At 47.0% G+C, this 21,419-nt stretch overlaps 1 protein-coding gene across 26 annotated transcripts in view; it reads left to right on the plus strand.

Moving 5' to 3' along the window:
• The window catches only part of ABLIM1 (actin binding LIM protein 1), a 289,882-nt gene that overhangs the window by 182,614 nt on the left and 85,849 nt on the right, over positions 1–21,419 (plus strand). For all 26 annotated transcript variants that reach the window (XR_008958000.1, XR_008958003.1, XR_008958006.1 and 23 more), the window contains exons 5-6: positions 5,335–5,461; positions 6,771–6,864. Coding sequence is in view for 3 of the 26 variants with exons in the window: in XM_044382156.3 (XP_044238091.2) it covers positions 5,335–5,461; positions 6,771–6,864 (221 nt within the window). In the remaining 23 variants the exon portion in view is untranslated. The remainder of the gene's footprint in view (positions 1–5,334; positions 5,462–6,770; positions 6,865–21,419) is intronic.

Genomic DNA, 21,419 nt, shown 5'->3' on the forward strand with positions numbered 1-21,419 from the left:
GCCTTATTTTTCCCTGTCCTTGCTTGTATTATCCTCGATCAGAGTTCCGTTTCCCACCCTTAATCCTATCTTAGGCAGATCCCATAGCACTCTGGTCACCTTCAGCTCCTAAAAGTCCGGCCGGTGGAAAACTTGATCCTTGCATCTGTTTCAGAGCTGCACCCTGACCCAGCTCAGACCCGACCCAGACTGGAGACCGACGGTGGGCACAACATCTTCGTTCACTCTTTCTTTACCTCCTTCCTGTCCTGTGGCTCCTTTGTGGGCCGGGCAGGGACAAGGGGGATTGGACGTAGAAGGGTCGAGGTGTTAGGAACCTGGCATTGCCACGCTGCTCTCTCAGCTAACACTGGCTGGAGACATTTTTTTGGGGGGGTGCACTTTGAGTTCCTTGACAAAAGCATGCAATTTCGGGTTAACCTCTTGCAACAAACTCTCCCAGCCTCAGGTCCTGCTCCCTCGTAGTCTCCTAGCCTCTTACTAATGAAATCCCCAACCTTCAGCAGGCACCTTTCTCCACTGGGTTCATTCTAGATGCTTCGGCGTGGGTACCAGCCACAAGATGTAAGTACATCCCTCAGTGAGCCAAATGGTGGAAGTGAACGCCATTCCCACTCCATCCTCTCCCTAGCCTGCCATTTGGGGTGGGGCGGGGGGGGGGGGGCTGTGCAGGAGCCTCCAACCAGCTTCCTGCCTTCCAAATCTTCCAAATTCAGCAGGCTGTAGATTTTTCTGTTTATGAATGCTTCCAAGCTCTAGGACATTCAAATCAGTTTGTTCCAAGAACTCTAACATCAAGCTTCTCTTGGACCCACAGCAGCGCTAGGAGCTCAGCTTCCCCGCTCAGTAAACTTCTAGATCTTTCTCCCAGGGCCCTCTAATCCCTGTCACAGCAGAGGGGGAGAACATAACCATACTCCTGCTATGTGGACAGCTCCCTGCTGACTCCTCTATGTGTTTTCAAATTTCTGATTTCAGAGGTGAGTGGGCAATAGGGGTTGGTAATCATCAGGTGAATTCTGTCTTTTGGAAAGTCCTGCAAGGATATTCCTGGCATCCTTCTTTAGAAGATGGAATATTTATCACTCTGTCTTCAGCTCTGAGACCATGGCCCAAAATTCTAGAACACGAGAAAATTCGCCATTCTGTAACCTGAAAGCTTTGATCCCAGATGGGTAACTACTCTGAATGGTTATGTCCACCTTCATTAATGGTTCTGGGCATGACTGAAACATGCAGGCCTAGGAAGGAGGGGGTGGGAGTTTAGTTGCCACCCGGTTTTCTTTTCTAGAGCTCCACGTCCTCAGCCCTCTTCTCCAGAGGGGCATCTGCACAGAGTAAGACATTTGGCCCTTACTTTTCCCAAGTGAGAAATTCTAGGAAGGCAGAAATAGTTCTCAAGGAGAACATAGGTATCCAATCTGACAGGACCTTAAGTGCCGCCCAAGTGAGGACATCTTTCTTGGCTTGGGAACACAAGTTTTCTTGCTGAGAGCCATTTGTCACCTTCAACTTGAATACTTTCAAAGTCCAGGTGTGCATGACCTGATGCCAAAAAAAAAAAAAAAAAAAGACAGATCCCTGTCCTCAAAGATATTTGTTGCTTTGGAACAAAGTGATACAAATATGGAACCAGGTGTGTAGTTGAATATGTTTAACTCGGACATGAGTAGCCAAATTCCTGCTCTTCTCTTGGCTCTTGGTGCCAAGAATGAAAGGCTTGAGGCAAAGTGTTAATGGTTGTGTTTTTCTCTTGCCATATTTGGTGATTCTTTGTTTTTGATGGAACACTGGCAAGTTGCTAGAGGGTTTGATTTCCTTGGTGCTTCTCCATATTCACCTATTTCTGACTTCGGCAATAATTCCAGTGCCAATCGCCAGCTTTCTATATTTATCAGCAGCTGCTTCAGTGATGTGGAAACAATTTTCTCAACAGCTGAAAACCATGAAGATATGGAGCAGGACATTTTGTCCTTTATAAAAGAGCTTAGCTGGGATGAGCATGGGAGGAGAGAACAATCCATGAGTCTTTTTGTCTCTGCATCTTTCCACTTTCCCCCACATGACTTCAGGCTTAAGTGGAGAATTTATGGTTTTGTCCAGAGGACCACGAGTGAGTAGCCTCTGTGGCATATGCCAGAATACTTTGAATCAGCCAGTGTGGGCCAGTATTCTACTTTCTAGGAGGTGGTCTTTGATTTATGTCTAAAGGTTTGGGAGGAAGGAGGCTCATCCCATCTCTGTGTCCAGCCCCGCTTTACCAGCCGCCTGGCTCTAGGCATTCAGCATCCCGTGAACGCTTCTCTGCGAACCATTACCAAAGTCAGTTGCAGAACATCTGCCCTCCATGGGACACTGCAGGGCCCAGAGGATCTGAGATGTATGGGATGCCACCTGTGAGGTCAGAGGCTTCCAGACTACAGGCATTTTGACTATATGACTGAATAATAAATGGTACCCTCTCTATAAAGCCCTCACAGGGCGCCTGGTTCATCCAAAACCCTCAGTGCAGAACGGTCAGAGAAGTCGTTCGTGCTCGCAAAGTGTGTCTCAGCTGCTTTCAAAGCTCTGGGATATCTGGGCATTAACGTGCTTGTAAAGAGAGCAAGACTTACCCTCCAGAAACGTGGCTTCTAGTCCCAGCTCTGCTCCCACCGGTGAAAGGTGGAGCCACACTGAGAGGCTAACATGGACCAGGTGTTCTAAGTGTTATGCAAGGCACATCACAGTTGGCATTTCACAGGTGAAGAAGTGAGGGTTCAGAGATAGTAACTTGCCCAAGCTAATACTCGAATCCTCCTAATTCCAAAGCCTGGGCTCCTGCCATCCCTTGGCCTTCCATCTCCCTAGATCTCAACGCTGTGCAGAGAGAGACCCCATATGGCTCTGCCAACCCTTCTGAGCCCGACTGTTTTCAGTCTCTAAAATTGAGAACCATCTCTAAAATTTATTTTCTGACTTAAAAAAAAAAAAAAAAAAAAAAAAAAAACCAGCCTCTGCCTTATTATTTTAAATCTTTACTGCCACCTAGTGGGCATGATCTCATCAGAAGAATGAAAAAAAAAATTCAGTTCAACTTGGATTAAAAACTGTCAATTCACCTTACTCATCCTGTGCTCCTAACCTTTAAAAATTGTGTATATGGGCACATATCATGGCCTCCCATTTAGTAAACTTATAGTAAACGACCAGATGTGAGATCCCCCTTTATAAAGATTTTTGTTGAGATGCTGGAAAACATAAACTCCAGTTAAAAAGAAAAGTACGTAATGCTTTGTGACCGTAAAATACACGCTTAGCTAATAATGGGCAATACTTACAGAAATCCTCATCTGCAATAATTTAGAACTTGTATAGCAATTATGTTTTTTACTTCAAATATTTGCTTTGCTTTTTTTTTTTTTTTTTACATTCTCGTGGTAACAAAAAAATAATTCAAATAACACAGAGGATGGGAAGTAAAAAGTCCCCCTTCACAGAGGAAAATATATTAGGAGTTTCAATTTTTTTTTCCAAGAAATGTTTTGTTTCCTATACAAGCATGTGTGCAAACACGTATATACCCTTTACTAATTTTTTTATAAATGAGCTTATGCTATACATACTGTCACGGGTTGCTTTCTTTTTTTTTTTTTTTTAACTTAATCTGTGTTGGACATCTTCCCATGTCAGCACACAAATTGACCTCATTCTTTTTAACAGCACATACTATTCCAGTATTCCAGACTACCATAATTAAGGTAACCATCGGCTGTTTTCAGTTTTGTTGTTACAAAAGTGCTGCAGGAAATAAATTTATTTTCCTCGGGGAATACATACGTGGACACATGCCAGACACACACACACACACGCATACCCTTTTGCAAGGTTACCTGTAGACTAAAATCTTGGGAAATTGCTGGATCTAAAGGTACATTGATACCCACTGACCAAAGATCCAGAAACACACCTGTAGTCAAAAATAAATAAAAGAAAGAAAAATAGTTAACTGAAACTGCAGCAAGGGAGAACACCAGGGGAATCCTGGGCCTCTCTGGAGGAACTGTCCTGGGATGGGAGCACTTGCTGGGTAGTATTAAGGAGGAGTCAAGGCAGCGGGAGCAGTTCTGGGCTGGGTGCTGTCAAGACACAGGAGCAGGTCAGTGATTGGGCATCTCAATAAGTTTTTCCAGGAGGAGAGAGAGTTAAAGTAGGGCTGGGAGTGTCACTAGTAAAGGAACAGCAGTCACACAAGTGGTCGGAAGAGGGGGGTGTTTCTTCATTTTGTGCACCAGGGGGCCTCATCTGGGCATTGCTTTATTCTGCCGGTGTTTCTTATAATCAGCAGGGACATGATGGCCAGCGTCCCAGCAATGCTGTGTGTCATTTGCTCAGCTGCGTTGATTTGAACTGTCTGTGGATGTTTATGGTGCTTTCCAGAAAGGTTGCATCAATTTACATTTTTCTGGGTTCTTTTAAATACTCAATTTCCCTGACAACGAAGTATTTAATAATCATAACAATGGCAATTATAATAACAGGCAACGTTTATAGGGCCACTTCCCATGTGCCAGCCTCAGTGCTAACCATTATTTCATTGAATCCTCATCGAAGGCTTGAGACAGGCACTGATAAGGCCCCAGCTTCCATATAAAGAAACCAAGACTTAGAAAGGGGGAGAACCGGCGTGGGTCACGTGGCTGGCCAACAAGGTGTTTCACTGGGCTCGGACGCAGGAACCAGGCCGGCTCCTTCCAGAGCCCACGCCCTTTACCACAAAGAAACACTTTCTCCTTCATCTCTTTCACAGGATCCTGCCACGGAGAATTTAAAGCTAAGGAATTAAGAGCTATTCAGTTGATGATCATACATCTTCAGAAGTCTGGTTTAGGACGATAAGGCTGGAGAGTCCCATTTACAAAAATGAGATTCATGGGCTGCTTTCCAGGAATCACGTATATATTGTTCAGTGAGGTTTCCGGCATGAGGTGCTCAGCTACTCACATGTGCCCTCAATTAATAGAGGCCTGTGAGAGCTTTCTGCAAATCGCAGCCAAGACGACGTAATTAAATGTTCCCTGGGACAGCTGGAGCTCGGAGGGTATTTCAGTAACCCCCAAGGAAGTGAGCGGAGGAAGGACATCCATCCCCTTGGATCCACTGAGGTTCCTGAAGTTTCCATGCTGTGCGAGGCTAAGAAAGGCTAGGTGCCGGGGAAGGGAGTGGAATGACACAGTGCTTAAGTAAATATTTGTTGAGTGGGGGATGGGCGCACACCGGGGTTCAGAGCTGGCCTTTGTGCTTGGATTTAGCAAAATAAACGTGAGGTAACTGCCGGTGGCTGTTCTTTTCCAGACTGTGCCGGCTGCGGAAGAGACATCAAGAACGGGCAGGCCCTGCTAGCCCTGGACAAGCAGTGGCACCTGGGCTGCTTCAAATGCAAGTCCTGCGGGAAGGTTCTCACCGGGGAGTACATCAGCAAGTAAGGCTGGGGCCCAGGCCAAGGTATCCTCGTGAGGGGGCGTCCCCCACCCCCACCCCACCCCACCCAACATAGTGAGAGACATTCACATCCCACGATCAAGACGAACTTTTGCTCTACAACCTCGTTAGTTTTTATAAAAGGAATTTTATTCTGCTGCTCTTGCCACCGTCTGCTTGCAGTAAATTTAATGAAATGTGAATCCTTGCCTAATTAAACAATTAGCAAAGCTGACATAATGTTCCACTGTATGTTGTCATCAATTAAGCATTTAGTGATTTTACTTTCCCTAAATTTTACCCCCGATTTGGAACTAGTAAACCTTTGACCTCCTTCTAGGTCTTGAATGTATTTGTAGACAACCCCCCACCCTAAAAAAACACACAGGGTCTAAGCGCTGAGCGCATGAGGACCAATACACAAAACAACCCGGCAGGAGTGGGTTCATGTTAGAGGCCGATGCTGGTGCAGATGATGGCTGGAGTAAGTGACATGTTGTTGTTAACCGGGTTAAATGTCTAGCTATTCAAAAAAATTACGTGAATTTAAGAATAGAGTGAAACAACAACAACAACCAAAAGTCGCCTGGGCCCCACCCCCTAGAAATCTAATTCTGTAGGTCAGGGAGAAGCCGAAACGCCTGTAGCGGGAGGAAGAAACTTCACAGGTGATTTCTGATGCTCAGCCAAAGACAAGACCGAAAAATGCCCGGCTGTTAAACAGACCCGGAAGGCTGTGTGGGAGTAGGTAACTGGGCTGTCTGCAGTGGTGCTCTGTGACTTTTCCACTCAATGGCACACCTAGAAAACAACATTCTTACTGTGCTCTGACGTAAATAAGGAGGTTTTGAGCGGCTGAAGAGAAGGCCCTGCGCCCCTCGGGCCCCCTGAGGGCTGAGGACATGGCGTCTCAGCACTGCTGGGAGGTGCTGGCGTGTGAGCTCAGGGAAGCGGTGAGGGGAAGGAGGGTGAACACTGCCACCACATCTGAAGCCCATCTGGCCTGGCGGGGGAGGGAATGGTGCCAGCGTTTTGCTGGTTAGGTCTGAGACAACAGGGAAGCGGCCGTGGCGATCGTGTGGTGATTTGGCCGTCATTTCTGTGTAGCCCGAGAACCACGGCCCTCTGTCCACATCGTTTGGTTCCCTGCCTTGTGGTCGTGTCTGACCAGCTCTCCAGGCTTGCGAATGCTGGGTGGGGGAGAATCACGGCCTGCTACCACTCTGTGGAGAGGGCTCCGAGAAATATGGTCCTGGCGTCTCCCTGCCCCTCGGCCCCGTCAGGAGCTGAACGGCCCTTCTGTGTTGCAGGGATGGCGCTCCGTACTGTGAAAAGGACTACCAGGGGCTCTTCGGGGTGAAATGCGAGGCCTGTCACCAGTTTATCACAGGGAAGGTCCTGGAGGTAAGTGGCTCCCGTCAAAGCTACCGTCATTTTCCTCAGAAGTCGTCAGAAACACAATAGAGGCTCTTGTTCCATTTTTTTTTTCATCTTCCCCTCTGGAGGAAAGAAAGTAGTTGTCGATGATGGATCTCTCAGAGATTTAACGTGTCGGGTTGTCTTCACAGGCAGTTTCTACTAAGTGTTCAAGCGAAATTGGAATGATGGCCAATTTATCAAAAGTGATAAGGGGACCGCTAGGAATTATGGGGAAGGAAGGGTTCTACGAGACTATTTTTAGACATCAGAAAGTAGGAAATGAAGAGCGTGTTAGAGCCACGTGTGTGCTTCATGTGTGCATATGCGTCCGTGTGAACCGTCCATGCCTGTGTGTGCCCGTGTGGGAGTGCACGTGTGTGTGTACCTGTGTGTGTGAGGGTGCACAGACTCAGGGGGCAGGGGCTCAGAACCGAAGCAAGGGAAGGGTGGGTGAAAGGTGAAGGCAGACACTTCCCCGCCCTTAAAAAACCGCATCCTGTGTGACCCAGAACACGCTGTGGCTTGGGCGGAGCCGAAGCCCGTCAGGCTCAGCCGCGGCCCCACCAGCGGGGGGCTGAGCGGAGCCCCCCCCGGGCCAGAGCCCGGCCTGTGGAATCAGGGGCCGGAGCTCGGAGTCACTGCCCTACTTCTGCCTAGCCTGTGGGGCGCTAACCAGACCGGATTTAAAAAGAAAGAAAAGATTACGTCCTATCCATCCCACATTTCAGGGTGGAGAATGCGTCCTGGGCAAGACGTAAGTCAGGACGCCAAGCAGCTGGGAAGGCGACCAACTGGTTCTGCAGCTTTGACAGACACCAGGGCACCGAATCCACATAACCACCTTCAAACCTCCCAGCGGGGCGAGTTTCGGAGACACTGGGCGTAGATCTGAGAGGCCCCCAAGTGTCTGTGGGCCGCGTCTGGGATTGCACTGCAAGGTCTCGCAGGGCTTGCCCAATCCCGCGGCAAGCTCTGGGGTGCCTTTCTTTCCAGGAAACACAGAAGGGCCAGCGAAGGCTCTGTGCTAGGACCTAGTGTGGCTAATTGGGTTGGGGATATAAGGAAGGGACTGTCACAAGCAGTTGTCTTTTACCCAGGGGGGAGGGGGTTCCAGGAGGAAGAAGGAGCAGCCTCCGCGGAGGCCCAGAGCCCCCAGAGCAGAGCAGAAACGAAAGTCAGATGGGCAGGAGCGCAGGTGTGAGAGATGGTGCTAGGGGAGTGGGGAGGGGTCGGAGCATGAGGACTTCAAGAGTCCTGTTCAGGACTTTGGGCTTTATCCTAAGAATGGTGGGAAGCCATTAAAGCGATTGTGGTTGGAGCTGAACGTGATTGGATCATGTTGCGGTATAAGGAATGCACGGGAGGGCGCCTGGGTGGCCCTGTCAGTTGAGCCTCCGACTCTTGGTTTCAGCTCAGGTCATGATCTCAGGGTTGTGTGGGGTTCCGTGCTCAGCTCAGAGTGTGCTTGAGATTCTCTCTCCCTGTGCCTCTGCCCCTCTGTTCGTGCTCTCTCTCTCTGAAATAAATAAATATATATTAAAAAAAAAAAAGAATGCATGGGAGTCCTCAGATACACATAGGACCACGTCCATAGCAGCTCTGTTCACCACAGCCAGAGATGGAAACAACCCAGTGTCCGTGCATAGATGAGTGGACCAACACAATGTGGATATACAGACAAGGATTACTATGCAGCGTTCAAAAGGAAGGAATTCTGACACCTGCTACCACATGGAGGAACCTTGAAAACATTATGCTAAGTGGAAGAAACCAGACACGAAAGGCTGCATATGGTTTGCTTCCATTGAGATGAAATATCCAGAAGAGGTCAAGCCATAGAGACAGAAGGGAGACTGGTGATTGCCTGGAGTTGGGGGTAGGGGGACAGGAAATAAGAGTAACTGCTCATTGGTACCCAACTGGAGCAATGACATGTTTTGGAACAAGATTGAGGCAGTAAATGCACGACACTGTGATTGTCCGAAATGCCGCAGGATTGTTCATGTTTAAATGGTTTATTTTATGGGTTGTGAATTTTACCTTGAATTTAAAAAAAAAGTGGTTGGAGAGGGGGTGAGGGTGGAGACAGGGAGGAGACTATTGCAGAACTTGGTACACAAAACAGAACTCAGAGCTCTGGGGGGAGGGAAACCCGAGAGGTGGACCCACCCTCCACACACAGTTGGGGGCAGAAGAAGTTTTCATGGCCTTTCCAATGGTTTTCTTTGGCCCAAGTGTGGTCAATACCAGGGTTTGGGCCCTCGGTGAAGCACCCCTGCAGTAAAGCTGTTGGAGAAGATGATTGTGCCCTATTCAGATGCAGCATGAAGTCCAGGTGGTCAGATCACAAGACTCAAAGTGCGGTGGTGGGCACTCCCCACCTGTCCCCTGAACATGTCTCTCATCCCTCCCCACAGCATTTCCTTTGGGGTTCCCAAGTTTGATCAGTATAAAGACTGAAACAAACCCGTTGAGTTGGGAGCAATGGGGAAATTGCATTTTAAAACAACAATAAAATATCAGAACCATATCCCAGATGTTCGGCTGTAGGCAAAGCGGAGGGAAGACACTGAGCATAGCCCCCAGATTTGAGCCAGCCGCATTTACAGAAGGCATGGATCGAAACAACTGTCTCAGTCCACGGATGGAACTGTGTTCCCCAGAATGAGTTGGGGAGGCAGCAGGCAGGGGGGGTGCTGTCGATGACGTCAGATTTAGTTCAACAGCCGTGAGAAGGAATGTGGAAAATACACCAGGTCCAAGAACGTGCCATTTTGAAGACACATCGGCTTACTCCGGCTCCCCCTGGACTGGCTGTTCTCGGTGGCAGCAGGAGCGCCTCACCACATTGGCTTCGGGTCTCAGTGAGGCCCGTCTGTAAGGTGGACGTCGCGGACGCTTTGCACACAGTGCCTAAAGAGTTGGGACTTCTGGGAATCACTTGTACGGGCTTCCTGGGAGAGTCAAGACCCACCCAGCGGGCATGCAGACCTCTTCAGAAGCGTGTGATCTAGAAAAATGTCCTGCCTGCCTGAGTAGCACACTGACAAGTGACCAACTTCTGAGTCAGCTTGGCTCGGTTACCCGTATAAACCAGGACGGGGCTCAACACTCCGCCCTCCTCCCATGCCTTCATTCTCAGACCCCATCATTGAAACATTACGATTGTGAATGTGTAAATGCTTTGATCCTTGCCTTTTTTTTTTCCCTTCCATTTTAAAAATGTGGTAAAATGCACCTACCATAAAATTTACCATGTTAATCCCTTTTAAGTGTACAGTTCAGTGGTATTAAATATATCCATAATGTGGCCCAGCCATCACCACCATCCGTCTCCATGGCGCTTCACATCTTGTAAAGTGGAGATACTATACTTACTAAGCAGTAAACCCTCATTCCCTGTCCCCCTCAAGCCCCAACAACAGTCGTCCTATTTTCTGTCTCCATGAATTAGACTACTCTAGGCTCCTCCTACAGGTGGGTTCATATAGTATCGTGTGGTCTGTGTGTGTGTGGCTGGCTTATTTTACTTTGCACAATGTCCCCAAGGTTCATCGTGCTATAGCACGTGCCAGAATTTGCTTCCTTTAAGACTGAATGATATCGCATTATATGGATATACCATGTTTTGCTTGTCCGTTCTGTGATCCTTACCTGTTTTTTTGTTACTGTTGTTTTTTCTGATTGATCGTATCCGTAGAGATTGTAAATGTATTCGTTTCCTGAATCCGCTTGAACAGCGGGGTCTTAAAACCACAGAAACTTACTCTCTCACAGTTCCGGAGGCCAGAAGTACAAACACGAGGTGTCAGCAGGGCCACGCTCCCTCCAGAGGCTCTCAGGGGGAGCTCTCCCTTGCCCCTTCCAGCTTGTGGTGGCCTGTGGCTGTGTGACCCTGATCGCTGCCTTCATCTGCACATGACCTCCCCTCTGTGTCTTCTCTCTGTGTCACCCCCTTTGCTCTTAGAAGGACACTTGTCATTGGATTTAGGGCTCACCCAGATAATCCAAGATGATCTCATCTCGAGATCCTTAGCTTAATGATTACATCTGCAAAGGCCCTTTTTCCAAAGGTTCCAGAGACTTTATGTGGACAATCTTTTGGGCCACCCTTCAAACGCACTCCAGTAAATCTGGGAACTTAGACAAGTGTCATCTGGTGACCCTCGTTAAGCATCAGAGGTGCCCGATAGCCTCCTCTCTGGGCGCTTTCACCTGAGATGCCTCCAGACACTTGAGGAAGCTTTGGCTTGACCGTCTGGGGAGGAGAGTCTTCATGGGTTTTAATGAAAAGGGCTCCACGTGATAGGGACTCAGGGATCTACTCTTGGCTCTGGAACTCCCAGCTGTGGGACCCAGGCAAGTCTCTCAACTTCTTTGAGCCCCAGTTTTTCAGTACAGGCATTAAAAATATATCGAAGCCTTGGACCGCTTGACTCCAAGTTTCTTTGGCTCTTAGGATCTGAGTTCCGTAATTCTCATGTCTTAGGTCTAAGGGGTCAGAGTCAGCAGTTCTTCCTCCTGGAGAGACTTTCCTGTAAACTGGCATGGAGCATACACTCAGATTGTTGCTTTATTTACCATTAGCTGGCTTTCAGTTTTGTTTTCAGCAACAAGATTCTCTTTTTTTGAGAGGTCTTGCTATAAATGGCACATCTTTAAAAGCTTATGCTAATTAGCCTATAAATTCAGGAGCGTTCTGAAGATGTTTACAACCTGCCTCCTAATTAAGTCCAGAATCAAATTAGTGTGAAATACTCGAGTTTGCTAATAGCCTTCTATCTCCATCTGTATCTTGAAACTCTCCACTGAAGCAACCTTCCTCCCCCTTTTTCTTCCCACCCCCACCGCTCCTCTCCTCTCCTCCTGCTTTAGCAGGCTAACGGTGCAGGAAGCTACAGGAGACTTCCAGCTTAGATCACAGATGTCAGCAGACGTTGGGCACCCCTTTGGTATAAATTTCCTTCCATCTTTGGTGACTGGCCCTTGGAGATCTCTTACTCCAGCAAAATTCCTTTCCTGGGCACAGGAATGTTGTTACCTGCCAACTTCATAAAGAAAGAAAATAGCGACAAAATAATTCCAAATTGAAGGCAGCATTAAAAACAAAAAAACAAAAAACAAAAAAAAACGTCAGACTGGAACCAGAAATGTTGAGGGTAAAGAAAAAGGGTTTGTCCCTGTTCCCTCCCCCTGGGCTTGGACTGTTCCATCAGCAAACCAAAGTCTTGAGCTGTTCCATCAGCAGTCGCTCAGCTAGCTCTCTTGCACAGTTCCCTTCTGCCAGGGCTCTGTGTTCACCCAGCACTCCACTGATTCCTTCAAGACAAATGCTTTCATCCCTAGGGAGCTTGGCTCCCTCTGCAGATGGGGCCTCTCTGGGCAGACACCTGCTAGACTGCAGCCTCTGGAGCCTTCCTCTTGCAGCTCGTCTCTCAGAGACAAAGCAAAGCTGTGTTGTCTGCATTCTTACTCAGAGGAGAGCAAGGCGAGGCTCTGCTTTTCTGGCTTGGGTCTCCTATTCCTTCCCTTTCCCTTCTTCCCCACATCACCACACCCAGGAAATCAACCCTCCTGTCCTGGGTGCCTTTGTTTCCAGAAAGGCTGGTGACACCTGCCTTTATGTGGCATAGTGTTTACAGTGCCACTTGTGTCCTCTGGGGAGCGTGTGATGCTTCAGCCTGTCTACTGCACAGTGTGAGACCCTCCCATGCAGCCCGAGGTGGGTCCTCTGCCCCTTCAGTGCCTTCCCGTTCACACCTACTGGGTGATGCTGTCCTGTCTTATCCGTTAACTTGGAAACGATGGACAGACAAAAGGACAGGGGGTGGACGGGCTTCAGACCTCTCCAGCTGAACTCCTGCAGCGGAGGAAATGGGATCACAACATGATTCAGCCAAATCCTCGTCCTGGAATCTCCCAGGGATTAAAAACAAGTGGCTTCATTTTGTTTTAACTTTTTTTTTTTTTTAAGATTTTGTTTATTCATTCAACAGAGAGAGAGACAGCCAGTGAGAGAGGGAACACAAGCAGGGGGAGCGAGAGAGGAAGAAGCAGGCTCCCAGCGGAAGAGCCTGACATGGGGCTCGATCCCAGAACGCCAGGATCACGCCCTGAGCCAAAGGCAGACGCTTCATGACTGAGCCACCCAGGCGCCCCTATTTCATTTAACTTTTTGACTGCTTTTTCATAAAGCCCAGGGACAGAGGTTTAGGATGTTCCTGTGATTTTAATTCACATTATAAAGTGGAGGCCCTTGGCCTCTTCTTTCCTTTTGGTGTGGGTATTCCAAGCATGTTATGCTCTAAGAACCACAAGCAGTGGGCTGCTCTTGTTCTGGGTGCATCTGTTATGTAGTGAGAAGAAATGCGATTATACCATGGCACTTGCATGATTTATATAGTATGTTTGCAACCATCAAAGATATCATTTGTAAAACACAGGCTGAAATGCCACCTGCCCCTTTCTTCCTTGGTTTTGTCACACACACGCAAAGCAAGCACGGCACCCCATGTTCTCACTGAAAACTGACTGCGTTCTTCCCCTTCCTACTGTGCTCAAAGGAATTCATGCTTCCACTTAACTCTGAACCCAAATGTTTTTGAGGATTAGGGAGAGGAAAAAGAATCAAGGAACCCTGGTAGTGTTGGTTGAGATGGTCTATGTCTTGGGGGACCGTGAAACACCACGGTATCCTGCTCTTGCATAATATTTGTAACGCTTGCTAATGATCTCATAAATATTTAATTCTCACAAGCCTGTAAAGTGGTCAAGGCAGTTACTACTGACCTCCATTTACAGATGGGGTTACTGAGTGCCAGCAACTCGGGGCCTAATTAGTAACAGACCGCGATTAGAAGCCAGGTCTCTCAGTTCTCAGAAGACAGGAACATACACACTGCTTCATGATCCACCTGGCAGTAATCATTGCAGAACACGGGTAATTAATTTGCTTCCCAAAATAACTTGCTGAAGGACCAAAATTTATCATTACCAGTGAAACGGAGAAATCCATCTCACTAGCGGCCCTGTTATACCTATTTTGGGGATGAAAAACATTTGCTGCTTGTTTGGTTTACTTTTTACCCGTGTAAAATGTCACTGAAAGTCAGCGACCCTTCTCATAGAGTCTGTTGTACTTCTGTGCAGTCATAGGCCACAGCGTCTGGTCTATGTAGTCATAGTTGACAGTGGCTGGTCTATGCAGTCATAGCTCTCAGCATCTGGTCTATGCGGTCATAGCTCTCAGCATCTGGTCTATGCGGTCATAGCTCACAGCATCTGGTCTATGCGGTCATAGCTCTCAGCATGTGGTCTATGCAGTCATAGCTCTCAGTGTCTGGTCTATGCAGTCATAGCTCATAGTGTCTTGTCTCCTTTAATCAGCTGTAGGCTCCACAAGGGCACCTGGCACGGCCCTTGGAGAATACTGTAGATGGATGAAGCTATCTCAGGTTGGACAGCATGCTTTCTTCACAGAGCTCCAGTCTAACACTCTCTGGAGCTCAGTAGATCAAAGCAGGGCCAATATAGGGATACCAGTCGTCTTTCCTAATTTAAAACTAGAACTTAACAATAAACCATAGAACTGGGCTCATTTTCAAATACAAATTAAGAAAACTGTGGTATATCCACACAATAGAGTATTATTCAGCAGTAAAAAGGGTTGAAGTGCTGATAACACGCTACCATAAGGATGAACCTTGGAAACATGGTGCCCAGTGAAGGAAGCCAGGCACAAAAGACCTCATATTATAGGATTCCACTTATATGAAGTGTCAGTGTCTAGAATAGGCAAACCCACAGAGACAAAGTAGATTAGTGGTTGTGGGGGGCTGGGGGAATGGGGAAAATGACTGCTAATGGGCACAGGGTTTTGGGGGGAGTTGATGAAAACATTCTTGAATTAGTGATGATAGTTGCACAAACCTGAATATATAAAAACCATTGAATTGCATACTTTAAAAGGATGAGTTTCAAGGTATGTGGATCATGTCCCAATTTAGATATATATGTATAAACACACACACACACACACACACACACACACACACACACACACACACACATCATCTGTCGTCTGTCTATGCAGAGACATACAGGAGATGGGGAGCTGGAATCCTGTTATTCTCAGTTTCCTTACCTATGAAATGAGAACACTAGTCACCGCCTCTCACGGCTGCAGGATTTGAAAAAAAGAAGGCAGGCAAAACCGCCGGCATAGTTAGCAGTGACGGTAGTCCCTTCCTTCGTCTGTCTCCGTCTTTCTTCCAGTCTTGGACAGTTTAACTTATTAGGTAGAAGAACAGTGGGTAAAGGGCGAGAATCGAGGATTCAAGTCAATCACTGTCTTCTGCAGCATCGTATGCCAGATCTTTTCCCTTCCTGAGCATTCCAACTTTCGGTTGCCTGTGTGGCCACGGGTTGCCATTGCACAGAACTGTGCCCTTGATCACAAACTATGACTTGATTAATATCAAGTCTTCCCAACACAGGAATGTGAACTTAGGTTTATATTCAACGTATGGTTTATGATGTGTTGGTTGCAACAGCTTATTTGCGGAGAGTAACGTGGTGCTCATGTTTTTTCCCCCTCCATCGTGAGCAGATTTGGAATCGGCCCAGGAGGGCATAAGCACATTGCTGTGATCAATGATTTGAGGAAAATCTCTCTGATTCACCCAAAGTTATCTACTTTCTCCTCCATTAGTGACAAGGGGAAATGTGTCACCAGGGTAACAGGACTATGTTCACAAGCAGTAAAGTTTCGATGTTTATGAAAAAAATCACCCTGTTTCCTGTCAGCACAAATGGAAGGACTTCCTTATCTGGAAATGACATTTTGAAAAGAATTTGTATTTTGAGTTAAAACTATGTTTTGTATTTCAGTGTTAACTTCAGAGAGTTTACCTTATTGCTGGTGAAATGTGTGTGTGTGTGTGTGTGTGTGTGTGTGTGTGTGTGTGTTGGTGGGGGTGGGGGTGACAGTTGAACCAAGCAGTAGAATGTAACTCTTCCAGAGACGTGAACGAGTAGTATTGAAGTTATGCTGGTGGCCCAACATTGGGGGCCACAGAAGAAAATGTAAGATTTAGGACTTGTTCTCAGATAGATGAAGTGTGCATTTCTAAAAGCAATAGGGTGTCCAAGTCTACAGCTATACCCCCTGTAGGATCCAGGTGACCCCCCAGTGCTCAAGCGCCCAAGTCTATTACAGCATCTTCAGAGTCAGAGAGTGATTGTCAGTGGTGGGACTGAACTTAAGAAATGATCAGGATCTGACAGTACAGAGGCAGCCTGCCTCAACAGCATAGTGATGGGATGGGTCTCTTGGTCTGGCCAGGGTTCTGGGCACAGAAGTGATGACCCATCAGAGCTGTCCTTGGGTCATCACCAGCAGGTGCAAGTGGAAAATTATCTCTATTTGTTGTTGTTATTGAAGTCTTAGGTCACTTTTCTCTAGCCTTGCTTGTTTCTTTGATTTAAATGTGTGATTTGATTTTACTGTTTGGTTTAATTGCATGCTTATAATATGCTATTTTCCACTTCAAATCATTTTTGTAAGTAGTCAGGTTATACACATCAAAAACTAAAAAAAAAATTATTTTTCCATTAAAGACTAGCACTATCTTAGTTTAATTATGAGGTAAACTGGCTTCTGTGGGCTCCCCTGGACTCATTCTCCATCTGGAAGATCAGCACTATTCGAAAATGCTTGCCATCCACTTGGATCTGCCTACCTGGCCAGTGGTGGCTCACAAGACAGCCCAGTGTCTTTCTACACCCTTTCTCTGGAGTCCAGGTTGTGCCTCTGGTGGACATTACAGCAGCCCTTTGAGTCTCAAGCCATCTTCTCTAGTTTCTGGATTCATGAGAACACGAACAGTGGCGGCATCTCAAGCCACCTCTGCTCCATTTTGTCCTTGTGCTTTTGTCCACAAAGCCTCTCTTAGTTGAGCATTGAGCTGGGTGGCACAAAGGTCACCAGGACAACTTCCATACTGGGCATAGCTTTCTCCAGGTAAGGATGTGAAATTTGCCACAAAGCCCAGGAGATGAACGTTCCAGGGGACATGAGAGCATTTGGTCCCCTTGGCCCCACGCAGCAATGCTGCCCTCCTGCCTGTCCTGTTGGGAACAGGCTTCTTTCTCTTTTGTTTTCCACCTGAACGTGCTTGCTTCCTGGACCTCACGGCTTCCCACCTCGTGAAGGATGTTATGCCAATTCCAGCAGATGGACCTGCTTCGAGCTTGCCAGCTCATCAGGAAGAATGACGGTTAGGGCCGGGGCCCATACAGGCCAGCGGAAATGAACCGATACAGTAATTCCTCCCCCAAAAGGACACTTTGGAATGGCCTTTCAAATGAAAGCGATTTATAAACTACCTATTTTCATGGCCCTGCAGCAAAACGCAAAGCTGCAGGCATCTTGGAAACATGGATAGAATCTGGAATCACCTAACCAGATCCCTGTGCCCACCCTTTGATTCTTTACTCTTTATTTTCTTTACCCAAATCAAATTCATATGCATGGACCAGGGGCAGGTCAACAGGAAAGGCCTCTCGTTACTGCTCAACAAGGACTGTCCAACCAGGCCGACTTCTCAAACCTCTTGACTCCACATGGTGATTATTCCTTGCCCCCTTTTACTTGGAAACTCACAAATTTGGTAGTTTGCTGGGTAAGTCTGAAGGTGAACCATCCTCTTTCTCCCCATCTTGGAAGATAAAGAGGTAGTTAAATAAAATCTGAAAGAGGGGCCAATCCTCCAAATACAGGAGAGTAGACAGATGAAATCTGGGGATCAGTGATCCCAATTCTGATGTCCCAGTCCTTCCAGCCATGACTGAGAGCCCAGGTGAGTTTCCCCTTTTCCTTTGTAAGGAGGGTCTCCTTTGCTCCTCTGACAAACAGTTGACTGCCTGCTAATTTCCCAAATGCAGGACAAAGGTCTGGCATCACAGAAATAAAAACTATAGTCCCTGACTGCTGAGGTTTTAAGGTTGGGATCCTACAACTGCTTGCATGAGAATCACCTGGTTACCCACTATAAAGTGTGGGTTCCCAGGCCTCATCCAGAGATTCTGGCCTGGGCCCAGGAATCTGCATGTTAACATGCCGCCCTGCTCTGGGTGATTCTGGTGTGTGTGGGGGAAGGGCAACAGATCAATCACAGTGGGAGAAACTGGCCCTACGAGGGTGTGGTGAAGGCACATTCATCGAGGCTTTTGACTCCTTGAAAGAAAAACGCGCTAAAAAATGCCCTCTAATTATTATAATGTGCAATCCAGTAGCTTCCTCTGCATTTTAGAAACACTGCCTTGTTGCTGAAAACCTTTCATTTTATCACCAGTGTTGGGAATTGCTTCCACACGTACACAGGGGGTCTTTTTACTAGCTCATTTATGGGCAAATAATCTTCATGAAAAATTTCCCTAAATCACTGCAGCAGTATTAAAAATGACAGGAGTTATAACAGAATCCTGCCCTCGTCCTAAGAAAGGGGTACATCAAAAGTGCTGTGCTATCAGAGTAGAGGGTTTCTGGCTCCTTCTCTCTGTTCACATACATGAACAGCCTGTGGCTTCACCTTCTGTCACTGACTCATCTGGGATTTCTGCAGAATGGTTTAGTTGGCAATGAAGTTAGTGTTGTAAAGTGCCTGGAATGTAGAAGGTCTCTGTTGATTTTTTTTGGCCACTATAAAAGAGCACAGGACAAAGCATACCGAAAATATGGATCAAGGAAACTTGATAAGCAAGGTCGTTTTTTTGGTCACATTTCTCTCTCTATCTCTTTCAAAAAAAAAAAAAAAAAAAAGACCATCAAAACCAGAAAATTCTGAATAACTAATGGGAATCAAAATCAAGTCGCTCTCAATTTTACTCCATAAAGGATTTCATAATATGCGCCTCAAAAGCAGTGACTTGAAGGAGAAGTTTGCCAGCTGTTTGAAAGCTGTGTGCACTTGGACACCTTTCCATCATCTCAAACCCAAGAAAGAAACTTAAAAAAGCCGAGGAATCTGGTTTCTGTGCAAGCCTCTGCCTCGGGGCAATTCCTATCAGCGACTGCAGTGCAGACAATTGTTGAGTGACCCTGAAGAAATGGTACTTTCCCCAACCTGCGTTAAAAAAAAGAAAGAAAGAAAGAAAACCTACCCCCCTCCTTTCCGTGGGAACTTGGACTGGCCCGTAGTGGTTTGCTGGTGTGTTGAACTAGTGAGCGCAGCGAGGGGAGGGAGGCGTGAGAACGCCTGCCCCGTTCTGTTTTCCGGTGTGTGTGCCGCTGAGCAGTGCACACCGCGTTTGCCTCGCTTCGGAGAGAAGCCGCCGCCCGTGACCCGGGAGGGCAGGGAGCCCCCGTCGCGGGGCCGGCGTCTGGCGTGCACCAGCCTCTCCGCCACGCTGCGAGTTGCAAGCCCAGAGGCGTTCCCAGCTCAGCACCGCCAAGGAGCGGGAGCCGAAGCGGAGCCCTGGCAGAAGGTAAAGAAGGCAGTGCGCGAGGCATCTGTCTGTCCTTTGCTTTGCAGGGCAGACGCGAGATTCCTGGCTTCCTTGGTGACCCGCCCCCCCCCCCCCGCCCCCCGCGCCAGGTCCTCCAAAAGCCGCTTGCATTGGCCTGAACTACGTTTTTACTTAAACTCTTTGGTTTTTTTATTTATTTATTTATTTTGATACAAAATGAACTAGGGAGCTTTTTGCCCTTGATAAAGAGCTAGAAGAAAGAGCGGGGAAGGCTGGTTATTTGAGAGTTCTCGTTTATTGACCTTTTCAGTGTGTGTGTGTGTGTGTGTGTGTGTGTGTGTGTGTGTTTAGGCTACTACCCCCAAGATTGAAAGGAGAGAGAGAGAGAGAGTGTGTGTGTGTGTGTGTGTTTAGGCTATTACCCCCAAGATTGAAAGGAGAATGTGGTTTCCAGATTTGTTTTGTTTTGTCTGTGGTTTGTGGAGGTCCGTGGAATTTATATTTGAGATGAAAGGGATTGGGGGCCCTATTTGGGGGATTTGGTGGTGCAGGGACTTGAGGAGATTTATCTGTTACTATAAATGTGTGGGCTTTTTTTTTTTTTTAAAGAAGTTCCCCATGAATGAAAATGAGGAAGCAAAACGTTTGGGTATTTGTCATATTTTGTCATAGCTCCAGATGGAAAAGGCTTGATTGTTACCTGCCCCACCATCTTGGAGCATCAAGTGAAAGCAACCTAGAGACTCTTGTCGTTAGGATGAAAATAGTTTTCCTAAAAATCTGCTTCTTAAGCCATGCTCTGAAGTTTATTTTTTAGAAAAAAAAAGTTTTAAAATACGCTACGCTGGCTCTAAAGAAGGAATGAGACGAGGAAAATCTCAACTGTGAAAGAGATTTCTGATTTTGGAAAGAAAAAAAAAAAAGAATCTAGCCAAAACCCAGCAGGAAAGTGGTTGCTAAAGCAGCTTCCTGTGTCCCTTAACTGGGGTTGGGGATTTACAAGAAAACGGAGCCTGTTTTCTCTAGATGGTCTCACGAGGAATGTTAAGAGGATGTGAAGTTATATAGATTATCCAAACAGGTTCTGACAAGTAAGTGAAAATAACTCATTAAACTATAATTGTTGCCATTCTATAATGGATCAAAAGGCTTGTTGAGTCACGATGTACTTACAGAATAGGTGAATTTGCTACGGCTCATTGGCATAAATTACTTTTGAGAAGACTTTTTAAGACCAAGTATGCAGCCTTGCCAAGCGTCTCGTTATAGTTCTTTGAATGCATGTTTTGACCAAATGTTTTCAAGTGGGTGTTTAGCCATCTTTACGTGTCAGTGGGTCTAACCCTTGCATCAGTGGCTTATCCAGCTGATTCAGGGAATAGCCTATCAGGACAATAAATCTGCAGGTTTTTCCCTCTCACTAAATAATAGCTCATTTAAAAGGATGGGGAAGTCCAGAGTTCTCAGTCCCTGCATCCCAGCTCTAGAGGGATGATCATGATTTTGCCTCCTGTAGACCAGAGTTCCTCAGCCTCCATACTGTTAACATTTTGGACGGGATGATTCTTGTGGAGGACGGTCCTGTGGGATGCTTAGCAACATCCCTGGCCTCTACTCGTTACTGACCGTAGCCCTCCCTCCCCAGCTGTGACAACCAAAAATGTCTCCAGATGTTGCCAAGTGTTCCCTGCAGGGCAGAACCGCCTGCCAGTTGAACCACTGCTGTAAAGAAACCACTTTTGAGACCAGCTGCCGCAGAGAGGAAGAGAGGGCTACGAGGAGGGAGGCCAGACCCCAGGGGACACTGGCCGAGTAGAAGGAACAGTGACAGGACACATGCTTTGCCCTGACTGTGTTGGTTTTTATTTTGTTCTGCTTCAGTTTGAGCAGGGGTTAAACACTATTCTGAATATACATTCTTCTGCTCCTGGCTGCCCCCATCACGATCCCTTATGGGCCTTGTTGGATACAGTGCCCTGGTTTTATAGTAGTCCGACTTCTCTAAAGCGAATCTCATCTTAAGTACATCCCAGGAACGTACTGTTTTTTTTAAAAAACAAAACAAAACAGGA

Source organism: Ursus arctos, unplaced genomic scaffold (assembly GCF_023065955.2).
Source record: "Ursus arctos isolate Adak ecotype North America unplaced genomic scaffold, UrsArc2.0 scaffold_7, whole genome shotgun sequence".
Classification (NCBI taxonomy): Eukaryota; Metazoa; Chordata; class Mammalia; order Carnivora; family Ursidae; genus Ursus; species Ursus arctos.